General features: G+C 36.2%; 1 protein-coding gene across 1 annotated transcript; it reads left to right on the top strand.

Annotated features, from left to right (window-relative positions):
* Nucleotides 1-7,110: 7,110 nt before the first annotated feature.
* On the top strand, nucleotides 7,111-8,073 carry LOC123820034 (olfactory receptor 13C9). The gene has a single exon (XM_045840710.1). The coding sequence runs from the start codon at nucleotides 7,117-7,119 to the stop codon at nucleotides 8,071-8,073; it is 957 nt and encodes a 318-aa protein (XP_045696666.1). The 5' UTR covers nucleotides 7,111-7,116.
* Nucleotides 8,074-17,437: the final 9,364 nt, after the last annotated feature.

Below are 17,437 nucleotides of genomic sequence, written 5' to 3'. Positions count from 1 at the left end.
TCTAGAGTGAGCCCACACTGAGTCTTTGTTCTGAGGGCTTTTTATCTTTTTTTTCTGCAGGTTAGAATCTTAGGGGATGGTTTCAGCAGTATATTCATCAGCTTTCCAGCTACATTTTTAATATGCTGATGTGTTAAAATGAGTGCATAGGTTTTGGAAATATGTTTTGGTCTGTTATACCAAAGAATATCTTTGGTCTGTCTGGTTTTACTTTTATCTTGGGTCTGTCTGGTTTTTAATGGGATTTTTTGTTATTTGTTCCCAACTTCATCTGTCCTTGGGTTTAGCTGGCACAAATGACATTAATTGGGTCTCTGTTCTCTATGTCCCAGACCAGGGTGATCACTGGTTAGGGAGGAGAGGTATAAACCATTCACTCTCAAGTGTCCTTGGTTAGGGGAGATAAGTTCTTGGGATTCACACAACTGTCTATAAGTTGCTCAAACTGTTTGGCCTTGTTTAATTTTCTTGTCTCAGCTTCCCCATTGCACTTACCCATGAACTTTCTTAGCTTCTTACTATCCTACCTCTTGGTGATTTTATGCCAATTAATCTGGGTGATAGGTCTGTCTGTTTAGGTGCATTCTTTGGAGATGCCTATAGTATGGAGTGGGACTGAGTTACAAATTAGGTTGTACAGTTACAATAAGGAAACCAAATACTTTGATACCTTCTATGTTTTCATTATATGGTTTCAAAATTTTGAATTTATTGTGAATTTCAAAATGCCACTCATTCACATAAGCACATATAAATTCTGAGCTTGAGTCAAATGATTTTCCATTATTTTGTAAAATAAAACCCTTTTGTCTTTTCTCACTAATTTAACTAATTAAAATTAAATATCAATATGTATAGAATTCTTAAAACAAAGTCTAGAACCTTATATATTTTTATTCTTATTCTTCTTACTAATAACTAAGCCTTAGGATAGGTAAATGAAGTATTTCTACTATATTACCAATAAAGTATGGTAAAATGAACAAAATTCTGGACAAACCAATTAGAATATGTTTGGGTTGAGGATTGCAACAGTATCTGATAATAGACTGAGAATAGAAGATACATCCTCAAGACTTCTGACTGGTTATTTGAAATATAGTAATGGATCCAGTATAATTAAGTCTTTAGGGGATTATTCTTAAATTTTCAAAAGTTTTGAACACCTTTCCCCTGAAGCAATTTAAAGTTGTGGCTTGCAAAATTGCATAAGTCCCTGAGAGCAAGAAATATTTAAATGGCTTTCCTGAGCCTGCAGAAGATTCTTTAGAGCATTTCCTGGGTCTTCAGAATGGGGCAATATTTCCACCTGGGCTTGAAGAGCTAATGAAATTGTCCATATTCTCAAATATTCATTTTCCTCTTACTTTGAACTAGCATAACCAAAATACTGTATACTTCCTTTGTAATCAATGATATTTGGTAGTACCATATAGGCTTTAAAAAAATTTTGAAATCGTACCTTTGCTATCAATGTTTTCCAGAAAACAAGTCCTATGACACTGTCTTCTCAGTGATAACACCTTCAGAAGTTCAACCTCACAGAAAATTTCATTTAAAAGCCTGCAAATAGAAGAACAAGGCAAAACAATCTTCTGTGTGTTGCAACCTAGGAGGTGAGTGAACCCTCCATTTAGATGTAATTGCTGCAAACATACCAATAACACAAATCCAAGGGATGTCAGGCCAATGAACTGAGTTGATATAGGATATATGTTTTGGAATATAATATATCTTACCGCAGAGAGTCTACAGAGAATAGGACTAAAAAATTTCTGAGTGGATTTTCTTGTATATATTTAGAAGATGAAGAAAAATTGAACAAATATGATCAAAAAAGTAATTTGAAATATAAAGTAATTTAAATGTCAAAAAAGATGGATATATAGGTGTAGAATTTATCTTACAGAAAATAAAGGTTCATTTAGTCAGAATATAGTTCACTGGTCCTTAGTACAAGTGCCTACATATCTGATGGTGTCATTTCTCACTGGTCCAGCGAGGTTGCTGTACAATAGGCAGCAGATTTGTACTCTTGATCCAGAACATAAAGTAGGCTGGTGTCACCAAAACTTGGATTCTGTAACAATTTACCTCACAGCACCAATCCATTTCTATTTGGTTCAGTTAGCAAATGCTTGTCCAGTACCAATCACGAGCAGACAGTCCCTGTCCCGGCGCCTCTCCACTGGGAGTGCTGTTTGAAAACTTCATTACATGTTTTTGAATACGTCTTTTGATCAGTGTAAAAAGGAAATAAAAAAGAGCGATGAGTTCTTAGCTAATAGGAAAGAATTTGACTTTCACTGTTATGTATGCATGAGTCTTGAAAATTGTTTTGAGTGTGTTTAATTCTTTTCATTGGTGGTGGTGGTAATGTATTTCTATGGTAACTGAGGCATAATATTTGTCACACTTTAACTCTAACTTTTAGATGAATGAATTTAAATAGCCCCTCTTTAAAATAATGCCAACCTGTGAGTTCATTGTTTTAAGTGGCACTGGCCTCTGCTATACTGTACTTGTATAATGCTCTTCATTGCAAAGTGAATAGAGTTTGGTGTAATGTGCACCCATGTCATACCATATGTGATGAGAATTATTAGTAGGTTGGTTGGGTAAGAAGAGACCAGATATTGGAATAAGTCTGATTGTGAAAATTTAAAGGTACTCTTGTAAGAGCATGAAACTGGGACCCACAATGTAAAAGGCCTTGAAAAAAGAAAAAGTTGAGGGAAGACGAAGGAAACCAAACAGTGCTTACCATGTGCTAGGTGCTTTCCAGGCATTGTTTTATTTACCCTTCCAAGAGCACTTGATAATGCTATTAAAATCCTCTGTTAAATGTAAGGATATTGAGATACAGAAGTTACGCAAATTGCTCAAGGTCACAAAGCTAGCTACTGGCCTTGCAAGCAGTGGGGACATGGATAAGGGACCCTAGCCCTGAGGACATTGCTGGCCATAGGCAGGTTTAATTCATATAGAAAGCATATAGAGTATGTGTCCTGTGCATAACCAGAGGCCTGTCATCACTCATCCAATCCCCTGAACAAGGGCTCTCAGTGAGGACTGAAGGGAGCAATGTGGGCTGAAGCTACAGCTTTTTGCTGATGCAGGCCCCCAGGCAGGACAGGGCTGGAAAGAAGCAAAGCTGGGGAAACAGGAGGTGGAGTCCCCTGTGGGTGATTCCATCTACAGCACAGACTTGCACGATGCCCTTTTGTTGGGCAGTGCTTGAGCTTTTCCCTGTTAATTGTGAAAGCCATCTCACAGCATGTTCCCCTCCAAAGTTGATAGCGGCCTACTCCTCTCTGTGGTTGGAGCTGTGGAGGAGCCGATTGTATTTATTGTACTGTAATAGTTTTAACATCCCGTGACTTCATGCTAGAAGTTTTCTATCATTTACAGAACATTTTCTGTAGAAAGATTTGCTCAGAAGCATATCTGCATGTCAGTAAAAATCTCAACTTCATTTAAAAAACTCAGGTTCTTTTTAATAGGCAAAGCGAGCTTGCTTTGTGAGACAGTGAGATTGCCTTTCAGTTATCATTTACTAGGATTAGGATTTGGGTGGCTAGCTTTACAAAGGTGATCTGGGCCTCAGAGTAAAAGAAGCATATATCTTTAGGGTATAAAAGAATCTCAAAGTAAAAAGTGTAGAATTGATTGGAATAAGGACAAAATAGAATGAAATAAGTATCCTAATAATGACCAAAGGTAAATATAGGTAATTAGAAGCTAGTTGAAATATGTCAAAAGTATTCAGTTCAGATGTAAAATTCCCTCCAAGCTTCCTGAATAAGGAGAAATAGTCTACACGCTAAGAGCTTATTTGTTTTGTGAATGGGTTAGAGCACTTTCAATGGATTCTGTGTCCTTGAACCAGGATATTGCTGGAAATTAGTGTGTGTGTGTGTGGGGAGACACTATTTTGGAAAAAAAAAAGAACAGGAATGGCCTGAGACTTTATGAGTAAAGATCTTTGAATGCAAAAACCTACCCTTTCTGATTCCTGAGTGATGGCAGTAGTTATTTCCCTGAGTATTCACTCAAGGTAAGAGGTGTCAGTGAACTTTTGGAAGATGTCTTTTTGGTCATCATCTTTCTTTCAGTTGGACTTAAGAAGCAACTAATTAGTCCTGGCTGGTGTGACTCAGTAGTTGAGTGCAGGCTTGTGAATCAAAGGGTCGCTGATTTGATTCCTGGTCTAGGGCATATGCCTGGGTTGCTGGCCAAGTCCCTGGTGGGGGGTGGGTGAGAGGCAATCACACATTGATGTTTCTTTCCCTCTCTTTTTCCTTCCCTTCTTCTCTCTAATAAATAAATAAATAAATAAATAAATAAAATCTTACAAAGGAAAGAAGCAACTGATAAAAATGGCAACTAAAGGTGTTTGCATTAGGAGAATTAGAAGACAAGTCATAGACTTGTAGACAATATGTGCATGATATATCTGATAAATGATTCATAGCCAGAATATATAAGGTGTTGGGAACCGCCCTACCTGGTTTCAGAAGCTGTAACCCGCCCCCGCAAGGCTAAGGCTGAGGGAGCGACCTTCAGACCAGAAGCCACTAAGCAGACAAAGCTTATCTCCCTTGCAGGAGCACTGCTCCTGCTCCTTTTACTTCATCCATAACTGGCCCCCAATGCTTGCTCATTAGCCAATGATCGGTAACATTCCCCAAGGGGGGAATGACCTAACACAGGCATGATCATGTGGGAAGCCCCCAAAGAAGGACTTGGGGGGCTACTGCAAAAGGGGGTGATGGACCCTCGCCCCGTGGCTTTGACAAAGCCTGAGTCCTCATTCTGTTTGCGAGAAGTCTCCTAATCTCTTGGCTGCCTTACTTCCCCTGCCTGACTCAAGCCTGAAACAATGACAGAGGGCAGCCCAGTGCTGGAAAGGGCAGGTTCCCCAGGCAATCAGGCCTAAGAAAGAATATGTAAAATCCTGTTAAACCTGCTTTGTTTGGAATGCTCTCAATTAAATAAGGGTCCAAGCAAGAAGTGAGTTTGTTCCTCAGAAGTTTTATTGCTCTTTAGCTATCAGGCCCTGACTCAGAATAGGCCCTCAGAGTTCTTTGTTATCTATTGTTTGATCCTTACTGCCTGACAATGATTAATGAGCTTTACCTGTATTCTTGTGCAAACAAACTCAATAAAAACCCATTGAGGAAAAGGCTCTTGGCCTTCTCCTTTGAGAGATCAGCCACCTTTCCTCCCCAAGCAGATCTTGTCTTGGTAGACTTATTCTCATTCATGGCAGTGGGGGTGGGGGGTGGGGTGGGATGGGGGGGCAGAGCACCTTCAATAAAGAACTCTCAAAACTTAACAATAAGGAAACAAACAACCCAATTAAAAATGGGCAAAAACATGAATGACACTTTACTAAAAGGAATATAAGAATGAAAAAAATTCCCCAAACATTAGTCATTAGGGACATGCAAATTTAAATTTTGAAGAAATATCACAGCATGCATATTAGAATGTGTAAAAAATACATATGCTAACAATGCCAAGTGTTGAAATCTTATACATTTTTGGTTGGAGTGCAAAAATGACATAGCCATTCTGAAAAACTGCAGTGTCTAATAAACTTAAGTATGCATGTCTCATAACATCCAGTATTCTGCTCATGGACATTTACCTTAGAAAAATGAAAACTGTTAACACAAAAATCTGGGCATAAATATTTATAGCAGCTCTATTCATAATTGCCCCAACTTGGAAATGACCCAAGTGTCTTTAAATAGGTGAATAAATAAACTGTGTACTGGAATACTAGTCAGCAATAACAACTTGAATGAATCTCACTGCTTTATGCTAAGAGAAACCAGACACCAATGGCTCATATATTTCCATTTATATGACATTCTGGAAAAGGTAAAACTGTAGGGATGAAAAATTAGCCCTTGATAGAATTTATGAGTGGATGAAAGCGGTGGCTATAAAGGGTTAGCCCAATGGGGATTTTAGGGTGATCAAAGAGTTCCATGTCCTGATTATGGTAGTAGTTGCATGATCTAGACATGTTTTAAAATTTACAGAACTGTATAACAAAGTAAACAAAATCAATTTTACTGTATGATGATTTAGAAAATAAAAATTAAAAAATTACTCTATATTCCACACAAAAAGAATATTTCTGCCCCCCCATCCCACCCCACCCCCCACCCCCACTGCCATGAATGAGAATAAGTCTACCAAGACAAGATCTGCTTGGGGAGGAAAGGTGGCTGATCTCTCAAAGGAGAAGGCCAAGAGCCTTTTCCTCAATGGGTTTTTATTGAGTTTGTTTGCACAAGAATACAGGTAAAGCTCATTAATCATTGTCAGGCAGTAAGGATCAAACAATAGATAACAAAGAACTCTGAGGGCCTATTCTGAGTCAGGGCCTGATAGCTAAAGAGCAATAAAACATTGTAATAAAAAGGCAACATATTATTGGGCTTTCCATGAATTTTACCTGCTTTTTTGTTTTTGTTTTTGGCAATCAGTCAATAAACACTGCCTGGTGTTATTGCTGACCTTCTCTCATCAGACTGACACATGTCTTTCAGTGTTTTAATGTGCAGGGCATTACTGCTGAGTTTTCTTGGTCTGGGAGCTGGGTTGTCTTTACAAGTTAATTAACCCAATCGCTAATGTAATTCATTCTGTATTGCTTTTATAGTTCATTAATAAAAACCCATAATTATGGAAGACAGTCAAGTTGGAGTTTGATCCTGGGCTTTGCTACATGTTAATTTTAGAACTTCAGGCTAAAATAAACTCTCTTAGGTTAATTTAGAAAAATTTCTTATCTTTAAAATGATAAGGATTGTGGCGTTTAAATGAGGTAATGTATTAATAAAACCTCATGAACTTGCTGGTGCAGAAAGAGTGATTGTTAGAAAGCTCCCTCATACTCTTCTTTGTATTGTTTGTTTCTTTACTCCCTCACCATTTTTTCCCTCTTCTTTCTTTTCCTTATTTTCTCTCTTCCTTCTTCTTATTGGGTTCATGGCAAACTTTTATATTTATACATTGATGAACTTGAAGTTATCATATTAAAGAAATTATTATTATTTTTAATTATTTGAATATTCACAGGTAAAAGAGAAAAGTAAAATGGAATGGGAGAACCAAACTATTCTGGTGGAATTCTTTTTAAAGGGCCTTTCTGGTTACCCAAGTCTTGAGCTACTCTTTTTTGTGCTAATCTTAATAATGTACATGGTCATCCTTCTGGGCAATGGCACCCTTATTTTAATCAGCATCTTGGACTCCCACCTTCACACCCCTATGTACTTCTTCCTGGGAAACCTCTCTTTCTTGGACATCTGCTACACTACCACCTCCATCCCTTCCACACTGGTGAGCTTCCTCTCAGAAAGAAAGACCATCTCTTTCTCTGGCTGTACGGTGCAGATGTTCCTTGGCTTGGCCATGGGGACAACAGAGTGTGTGCTCCTGGGCATGATGGCCTTTGACCGATATGTGGCTATCTGCAACCCTCTGAGATATCCTGCCATCATGAGCAAGAATTCCTATCTGCCCATGGCAGCTGGGTCCTGGTTTGCAGGGGTTATCAACTCTGCTGTACAAACTACATTTGTGGTACAGCTGACCTTTTGTAGGAACAATGTCATCAATCATTTCTCCTGTGAAATTCTGGCTGTCATGAAGATGGCCTGTGATGACATCTCAGACAATGAGTTCATCATGCTTGTGGCCACGACATTGTTCACACTGATGCCCCTGCTCTTGATTGTCATCTCTTACTCATTAATCATTTCCAGTATCCTCAAGATCCACACTTCAGAGGGGAGAAACAAAGCTTTCTCTACTTGCTCAGCCCATCTGACTGTGGTGATAATATTCTATGGAACCATTCTCTTCATGTACATGAAGCCCAAGTCTAAAGAGACACTCAATTCAGATGACTTGGATGTTACTGACAAACTTGTATCCATGTTTTATGGGGTGATGACTCCTATGATGAACCCTTTAATCTACAGTCTCAGAAACAAAGATGTGAAGGAAGCAGTAAAACACCTACTTAAAAGAAAAGTTTTTAACAAGTAAATGGGAAAGGAACATGTGATTTTTATAATCACAGTGAGGAAATGAGGAAATCCAAGTCAAATACGTAGGTCCTTGCTATTGTGTCAAATTTACCTCTTGCTGCTTTCAAGCTCTAAAATATTTTTTTTGGTGCAGTGCACAATGAAAGTAAGTAAACATCAGTGTTTTAAGAGTGGAGTCAATGACTGTAGTTTGCTGTTGTTATGATGAGCCTGATTGTGAGGGCAAGTGGAGGGATGGTGGAATATGGAGAGAAATTTCTAGATGAAAAGTTACACTAGTATTAAAACCTTAAAATTTTTTGATATGATTATTTCCAAAACCAATTTTACATTTTATTTACAACAAAGAATGAAATCTGATTTCAGATTTTTAAAACTCAGTTAAAATTATGAATTTCCAAAACTGTACTTACTGAAATAATTTAATTTATTTGAGGTCTATTCAATTGTGTAATGATGATTATCTTATATCTAAGTAGCTGTATACTATTAAATTTTGGGTTCTAAAATACTATAACTTTTTGTTCATCTCTAACTATGAGGCATTAAATTATTGCTTTCTGCTTTTAATATATCTGTGGTATTCTTTTTTCCAAAGATATTCTGATACATGGGATCTAACTACTTTGGACTTGGAACCAAACAACTGATCTTTAAAGCTGTTTGAAAATTAAATGTAAATAACTTCTGTGTCAAATATTCACTGAAAAAAGTAGAGCTACATCTTTTCCCCTCTCCCATTGGCTCTTTATCCATGAAGCATGTTGCTGATCCAAGAGGAATTTGATACTAATATACATTTTTATTAGCTCTACCTTGTTATTAGATCTCCCTTTTCCATGATTTTTACACTTTATTTTTATAAAGATTTATATTTTTTTTCTCTGTTATGGTAACCTTCTTTTTAAAAAGTTTATCATTTTATTTCCTCTTGAGTGAATTTCACACTTAAAATTTTTATGTTAGACTTTACTGCTTATTTTAATGTTACATCTTTCTTCTTCTCTATCTGCTATCAAGTTAGCCTCAAAATTTTTTTATTTTAAATTTTATGTAGTTTAGCTTATATTTGTTTTAGAATTTTAGAAAACTTAGCTTTTATTCTTAGTTTTATTCTTTTATTTCTATTTGATTGCTTTAGCTTTTTAATGCTAATTGAAATTCCACATCATATAATTGTTAATTTTTTAACTTGGATTTTAAAATATTCTTAGTTTTATATTTTGTCCTTTAGATTCTTAAAAAAATCTTGTATTTATTTACTTTTTTGCCAACCCTAGAAATTGTCAATACTTTAATAAGATGATATAGGTATCAAGAGTACTTTTAGCTTAAATTATTTCCCTCTTACAGTTCAGAAATGAAGCAGCAAGGAGCATTACATAGAACACCACACCATGAAGTAGAGAGTTTAATGGGTCTTCTGTTTCATTGTCATCCTACTTCTACCACTGTGTCCTTGAATAGTCTTTTAGCTCTGTTAATTATTTTCTGAGAATGTCCCCCAAGAAATTTGAGTGAACCACAAGAAAGACCTAACTGACTTCATGGAATTGTATCCTTTCCTAAACTATATGAGGGATAAAATGTTTTAAGATGTAGTTTCTCCAATACATAAAACTATTAGATTTGGATAAACTGAGCCAAAATTTGTCTCAAACCAGAAGCTATCAGCATACCCAAGGAGGTCATGAGAGATTTAACAAAACACAGTAGAGATTTTGTATACAGGTTCACAGGTTGCTTTAAATTTTTTTTTTAATTTATTGAGGTGACATTGGTTAATAAAATTATGTAGATTTCAAATCTACAGTTCTATAATATATCATCTGTATATTGTATTGTGTGTTCACCACCTAAAGTCAAGTCTCCTTCTGTCACCATTTCTCCCCATTTATCTTCTTCTATCTCCCTCACCCGCCTTTTCCTCTGATGATCACCGTACTGTTTTCTGTATCTATGAGATGTATTTTTTCTTTTTTTCTTAATCCCTTCATGTTTTTCTCTCAGCCCCCCAACACCCCTCCTCTCTGACAGCTGTCTGTCTGTTCTCTCTGAGTCTATCTCTACTTTTTTAGTTTATTTTGTTTATTTATTCTACATATAAGCAAAATTGTATGGTATTTGTCTTTCACTGACTGTCTTATTTCACTTAGCATAATACCTTTCAGGTCCATCCAGACTGTCACAAAAGGTAAGATTTTCTTCTTTTTTATGGCTGAGTAGGATTCCATTATATAATTGTATCACAGCATTTATTTATCCACTGCTCTATTTATGGGCCCTTGGGCTGCTTCTGAATTTTGCCTATTTTTAATAACTCTGCAATGATATACAGGTACATATATTCTTTCAAATTAGTGTTTTGGGTTTCTTCAGGTATACTTGCAGAAATGGAATTGCTGGGTAATAAGGCAGCTCCATTTTTTATTTTTTTGAGGGAACTCCATTACTGTTTTCTACAGTGGCTGCTCCAATTTGCATTCCCATCAAAAGTATACAAAGTTTCCCTTTTCTCCACATCCTTGTGAACACTTGTTTGTTGACTTATTGGTGGTAGCCATTCTAATAGGTATGAGGTGGCATGTTATTGTGGTTTTAATTTGCATTTCTCTGATGATCAGTGACATTGAGCATCTTTTCATATGTCTATTGACCATCTGTATGTCCTCTTTGGGGAAGTGTCTATTCAGGTCCTTTACCCTTTTTTAAATGGGATTGTTTGTTTTTGTTCAGTGTTAAGTTATACAAAGTCTTTATAAATTTTTTATTTCAACTCCCTATCAGATGTATCATTGGCAAATATATTCTCCCATTTAGTAGGTTCCCTTTTTATTTTGTTGATGGTTTCCTTTGCTGTGCGAAAGTTTTTAATTTGATGCAGTCCCTCCTGTTTGTAGCTGATCACCTCTTGTTTCAGATCACTATGTAGGTTTTATTGCTAGTCACTTCTGACTGTTCTTTTTTTTTTTAAAGATTTTATTTATTTATTTTTAGAGAGGGAAGGGAGGGAGAGAGAGAGAGAGAGAGAGAGAGAAACATCAATGTGTGGTTGCTGGGGGTTCTGGTCTGCAACCCAGGAATGTACCCTGGCCGGGAATCGAACCTGGGACACTTTGGTTCCCAGCCCGCGCTCAATCTGCTGAGCTACGCCAGCCAGGGGCTGACTGTTCTTTAATGTCATCACTGTTGATACAGCTCTTTCTGCAGTTTGTTTCATCCCATGCATAGGTATACCTTACCTTTATTTTTTGAACTACAGTGGAAAAGCTCAGGGCTTTTCCATTTACTAATTGAATGAGGATTTGAGAAGGTATAAAGGCATGATAATGCTGAAAAGGAAAAAAGAAGACCCTAATTAGACATTAGATCTCACTGTTCCTAAACTCCAACATAAGCTTTTATAAAGGTAACTTATTTTCCAACTCTCTCCTTACCCCCTGGTGTCCTGTTATGTTAATAAGGTCCGCTCTGCCTCAGATTAGAATTATATCTTAAATGTATTGCTGTCCTGAGTCTCATGAAAGCTTGGTATCTGTCCAGGATTTTTTCCTCAGCCTGACTTCATGAACTTAGTTTCTGTGGAAGTGCAGTCCAAAGCTTAAGTAGTTGCTGTCAGCAGGGGCAAAACAGTACGGTTTTTGGGTGATGGTAATCCCTGGTGTAATTAGTGATAGTTCTCCCTTTCATTGTCAAAAGTATCCTAGTTTGGGTGATCTAATACATGATGACCCTAACGAGTAGGGCCTATTAGGGGCAAGAGGAGCATCAAATTCCAGGGAAGTGATAGCAACAGCACATCATAACATTGTGATGGCAGTGTCCCGAGGGGGACAGAATGGACACATGTGAGATACTCCCTGGGATACTTCAAATTAAGTGAGTGGGTTTTTTATTGAGTTTGGTGATATTTGAAGGAAAGTTAGAAGATACTATTCACTTGGCAAATGTGCTATAAATTAGATTTTAAATTTTATTGAAAAATTATATAGTGTTCACCCATAATAACCTTTATATGAATCTATAGATTTTCTTTTAAGCAATAATTTACTAGAGTGGTTATTCTGGTAAAAGGATAATAAACCTTCATCATCTGTTTATTAAAATTTTGTGATTTTTTCTTTGTATGGAGGAATGGCAACCAATTCATCTAAAATATTATGTGATAGATAACAAGTAAAAATACGAGGGACCAAAGCAAAGCAATTCAGTTTTCCCACTGGAAATGTTAGCACAGAAGATCACTCTTGTTGTCTTTGCCTCTTTTGAGATGAGGAGTATAAATGGGAAGTCTATTTTGAGCTTGAAACCCTTGGCCGATTACTCATTTTTGAACATTAAATATTAACATATTAATGGAGCAATATCTACAGGCAAATAGGAACAATTTCACATACTTCCCTATTCACCACCATTGCTAGGGGCTCAACAGTTACCTAAAATTGCCTTATGCTTAAACATGTGCACATAGATTTTCTTTTATTCTATTTGTATGTTTCATTGCTTAACGACATTCTTTTATAAGACATTCTTAGTATTCTTCTTACTATTGGTCTTTTAAGGCTACAATAGAATTTCACATTAATTAATTAAAAGGAGAAAGTTTTTTTATTCACTGATGTAGAATTGTTGGGGACCACCCTGCCTGGTCTCAGGAAGCTGTAACCCCCCGTGACTTAGGCTGAGTGAGAGACCTCTGGACCAAGAGCCACTAAGGAGACAAAAATTATTTCCCTGGCATGAACGCTGCCTGTTCTATGCCTGTCCTCCTAAGCTTGATCAGTTAGCCAATGATAGGTAAGATTTCCCATGGAGGGAATTGCCGAAGACAGGCATAATCACATGGAGGCTTCTGGGAAGAGACTTGGGGCGGTGGAAATGAAGGGGTGATGGACATCAACCCCTACCCCCTCAGCTTTGTCAAAGCCTGAGTCCTTGTTCTTAGAAGTGAGTAATCCAAGTCTCCTGGCTGCCTTTGTTTTCTCTGTTAACTCAGGCCTGCGGAAATAGCAGGGGTGGTGCAGCCCAGACCAGAAATGGCAGAACCCCCGGGGTAATCAGGCCTAGGACGTAGAATATCCAAGATCCTGTGAGATCTGTTTGCTGGAGGATGTTATTAGATTAGAATTTGAAGGTACAGATGGGAAAGCAAATCTAGCCCTTTGAGCCCTGTTAGATAAAACCCCAAGCTCTGCCCAGAATCACAGTGGGGGTTCTGTCTGCACCTTTGTAAGTCATCTACTTCTTTTGATCTTTTCTGCCAGACTGTGAATCCACAAACTAAGTTTGTATTCTCAATAAAAATCTGCTTGGGAATGGAGACTGGGCATTCTTTACTAGAGATAGTGGCCATGACACTCTCCACTAGAGAGAGTGACCATTCTGTCCCTATTTCCCCACAGGGCTTGGTTGTCTCTGTGTATGTTTTTCTCGTGTTTCAATGAGCATCCGCAGCAGAGATGGATACTGCCGGCCAGTATGCGCATCATAGAATGATCTCTAAAATTTTGTTAAGTGAAAGAAGCAAGGTGCAGATCACTGTCAGTAGTTTGCAACCTCTTTGCTAACTTATGCATAAAACATCTTCAGAAGGATACATAAAAAACTGTTAATATTGGTCGTCTCCAACAAAGGAGAGTTGTTTGTTAGGTGACAGGGTTTGGAAGGTGACTTTTTTTTTGTTTTGTTTTGTTTTCTTTTATTGTCATTCAATTACAGTTGTTCCCATTTTATCCCCATTACTCTCCTCCTGTCCTACCCACCCTCACCTCTCACATTTAATCTCCCCCCATTTGTCTTAGTCCATGGGTCCTTTATACATATTCCTTGGTGACCTTTCCCCTTCTTTGCCTGTTATCCCCCTCCTCCATCCCCTCTGGTTACTGTCAGTTTGTTATCTATTTTCATGTCTTTGGTTCTATTTTGCTTGCTCATTTGTTTTATTGATTAGGTTCCATTTACAGGTGAGATCATATGGTATTTGTCTTTCACTGCATGGCTTATTTCACTTAGCATAATGTTCTCCAGTTCCATCCATACTATCACAAAGGGTAGGAGTTCTTTCTTTCTGCTGCATTTTATTCAATTGTATTGACTTTCATATTATTTTAAAAGCTACATATCAAGGAATGTTCAAAAATGAGATATCATTCATGGTTTTATTAATTCTGAGGAAACTTGAAAATATCAAGATGTGTCTGCCATTACTCTGAAAAGACTAACACTAAAAACCAAACTTCCTACTCTCCACTAGACTGGGGAAATGAGTTTCTGGGATCTGGATTAACCTGAACAAAATGTGCTTATTTACTGTGATCTTGAGTTACCATACATATGAAATATCTTGGATTCTGAAGAGTAACAAGTTTCTCAGGTTTCTATGAATGGACTATTAACTGTCTTTCTTTGGTTACTTTTAGGGTCTGGGAAACCATGCTCTGCACACAGAGTGAATGCAGATTAACTAAGGCTAAAAGTAAGCTAGTATGTTTTCCCAACAAATTTCCTCATAAGTCACAAAGAATGTTATTCTGGACAGATGTAAATTGATGTCTATAGTCTGCCTGATACCCATGAATATTGGAATCCTAAATTTGTTACCCATTTAGCTGCTGGTAAATTTTGTTAGAATGTTGAATAAATTAGCAGACTCATACTTATTGAGGAGTATAGGTATACCCAGTTTTGAATGTTTGGATCCAGTTTGAAGGGATATCAGCCTACAATTACTAACATTGACTCAATTGATATAGATCAGAAGAATTTGTCATCTTCTCTGGAAATGAAGAATTTTATTCTTGGGCACATTTCTTTTCACCTTAAGTTTTTAAACAAGCTCTATGATATGTGCAGGCCCATTATCTGGACCCCTGGAAGAAAGTAGCTTATTACATAAAATCTTTAGGAATATGGACTTTGGTCTGTGCTAAAATATGTGAAGGTTTCTACTGAGGTCTTGGATCTCCATCACCTTGGATCAAGTCATTCTGTTTCAGAATCTGCTCATACTGTAGATCTATTGGCAGAGCACATCTACCAAAACTATATTATAATGATGTTTTCCACAATTTATTTTGAAATTTGTAACTTGCTTTATACTCACTAGACATGAGATAATGACCAGGTTTTTTTTTCTTATTTTCATTTTCTTTGATTTTATCTCACTGACATTATTAGAAATATGTTTTATAGGATTCCTGGGAGCTCATTTATTCCTGATAGTAAAAAGATGGATATATATTTTCTATAATAATTTGTAGCAAGAAATATTTTGTTATCTGCAATCTGCTTGTTTGTGTTACAGGGGAATCTTAATGTTCTAATGAATATTAAACCTAGATTTAAATAGTTAATAGTCATTTTCAGGCAACAATTAATTTTTCAAATAAAATTCTCTTATTTTACCTTATTTTCTCAGCCCCTGAATACTCACTGTAATAGTAACTATTGATGACCTCTGCAATAATTATACCCAGGGTTAAGAAATTCTTCCTAACCCAGAATGATTATTGTAAACAGAATAGTGTAGCACAGGGAGCAAACAATATTATAATTTATTTATTATTTTATTTATTTTTAATTGAATGTATTGGGTGACATTGGTTAATAAAATTATATAGGTTTCAGGTACACAATTCTATATAATACATCATCTGCATATTGTGTGTTCACCACCTCAAATAATATAATTTAAATTACTAGACATTTACAGAGCAATAAGCTGGAAGCAATCTTCCTTTCACAATAGATCATGTACTGAGTCCTCAAAAGATATTCAATTCAATTTTCTCATACCTAATATTTTCTTAGCAGCCTTCTAGGTACACACAATGCATTGGTGAAATAACAGATAGACACTTTTTTCTCTAATGGGGCTTGTACTCTAGAAGACGTGTTTTAAAAAAATGTAAAAGAAAATTGAAAAACAGTGAACATTTGGTTTTCCACATGAGGCATTTGCTGATTCTTAGGCTGCTCAGTAAGAAGCTTATAAACTGGGCAAAAAGGAACTAAGGACATTAGGTCAGATTTTAGCAGTCCCACAGTACTTATGAGATAAACATTGAGATCTTGGACTCATGAGAGAGAAAATTCTTCATAAAAACTCCTGGTTTTCAATTCAGACTCTAGATAGGTAAATCTTAAAAAGGAGATAATCTAGATTTTGCCTAAACCTTATGAAACCTGAAATTCATCACTAATTTACCTCAATCTTTCTTTGATGTATTACAATCTCTCCTATTCTAGGTTTCTACCTGAGGATAAAGTAATTCTCTCTGTATAAATAAAACATCATCCAGATATTCTGCATTTTTTCATATACAAAATCTGGCATTAAGTTTAAAAATTACTGGTATATTAAAATGTGAGATCAAGAGACAAGAACAGACAAATTGAATACCTTTAAGTGATCCAAATTGGACACAGATGAAGAGTTCACCAAGAATTAGAAATTATGTAAAAAATCAAAGACGAATTATGAAGCTGAAAAATACAACTGGAATTAAGAACTACATAGATGAATTTCATAACAGATTAGACAAGATTGAAGAAAGGCTTAGCAAACTGAATATAGATGAGAAGAAAACATCCATACTGGTGCATGGAAGAGAAAAGAGAAGGAAAATATATGAAGAACTATAAAAGCTATATGGAACCTGTTGGAAAATTCTAACATATATAGGTTTATACAACTGAACACTTATACAGAAGGGAGAAAGAAGAAATGGGGCATTAGAGAATATGACATACTGAATGATTTTCTCAAGAAAATGTCAACCCACAAACTCAAGGAGATCTACAATATCTAAAGAGAAAGCAACATTTAAGAACTTCATTATAAAATTTCTGAAACCAACAGTAAAAATAAATATTTAAAAAACAATCAAAGGTTAAAACAAAGACACTTTTCCTCAAAGAAGCAGCAACAAAACTAAGATGTGACTTCTCAACAGAAACAATGGATATTAGAATATAAAGAAGAGCATTTTAAAAGTGTTGAAAAAATAATTGCCAAATGATAATTATATACTCAATGAAATATCCTTCAAAAGTAAAAACAAAATGAAGACATTTCCAGATCTTGCCCCCTAAATCCTCATCTACACACACACACATTTGTCTCTATCCAACTTGCCTTAAAAAAATTCTAGAGGGATAACTATTCAAGTGAAAAGAAAATTATCTCAGAAACAAACAGATGGGTCAATCCAAGGGACTGTCAAGTTTAACAAGCAACAATCACAAAGAATGGCTAAGTGGAGTTAAAGGATTTCATTTCTAGAAAGAGATAATTGACATATATGTTATATATGATATTACATATATTATAACCTTATAAATCAGGGATAGATATTTTTATC

This window comes from Phyllostomus hastatus, unplaced genomic scaffold (assembly GCF_019186645.2).
Source record: "Phyllostomus hastatus isolate PE091 unplaced genomic scaffold, TTU_PhHast_1.1 phas_contig_34, whole genome shotgun sequence".
In the NCBI taxonomy this organism is placed as follows: Eukaryota; Metazoa; Chordata; class Mammalia; order Chiroptera; family Phyllostomidae; genus Phyllostomus; species Phyllostomus hastatus.
Note: the sequence above shows the minus strand (reverse complement) of the source record. Positions and strands in the feature narration are given on the sequence as shown.

What these genes read in the sequence shown, in the direction of transcription:
- LOC123820034 (XM_045840710.1), top strand. Translation starts at nt 7,117, where the DNA reads ATGGAATGGGAGAACCAAACTATTCTGGTGGAATTCTTTTTAAAGGGC.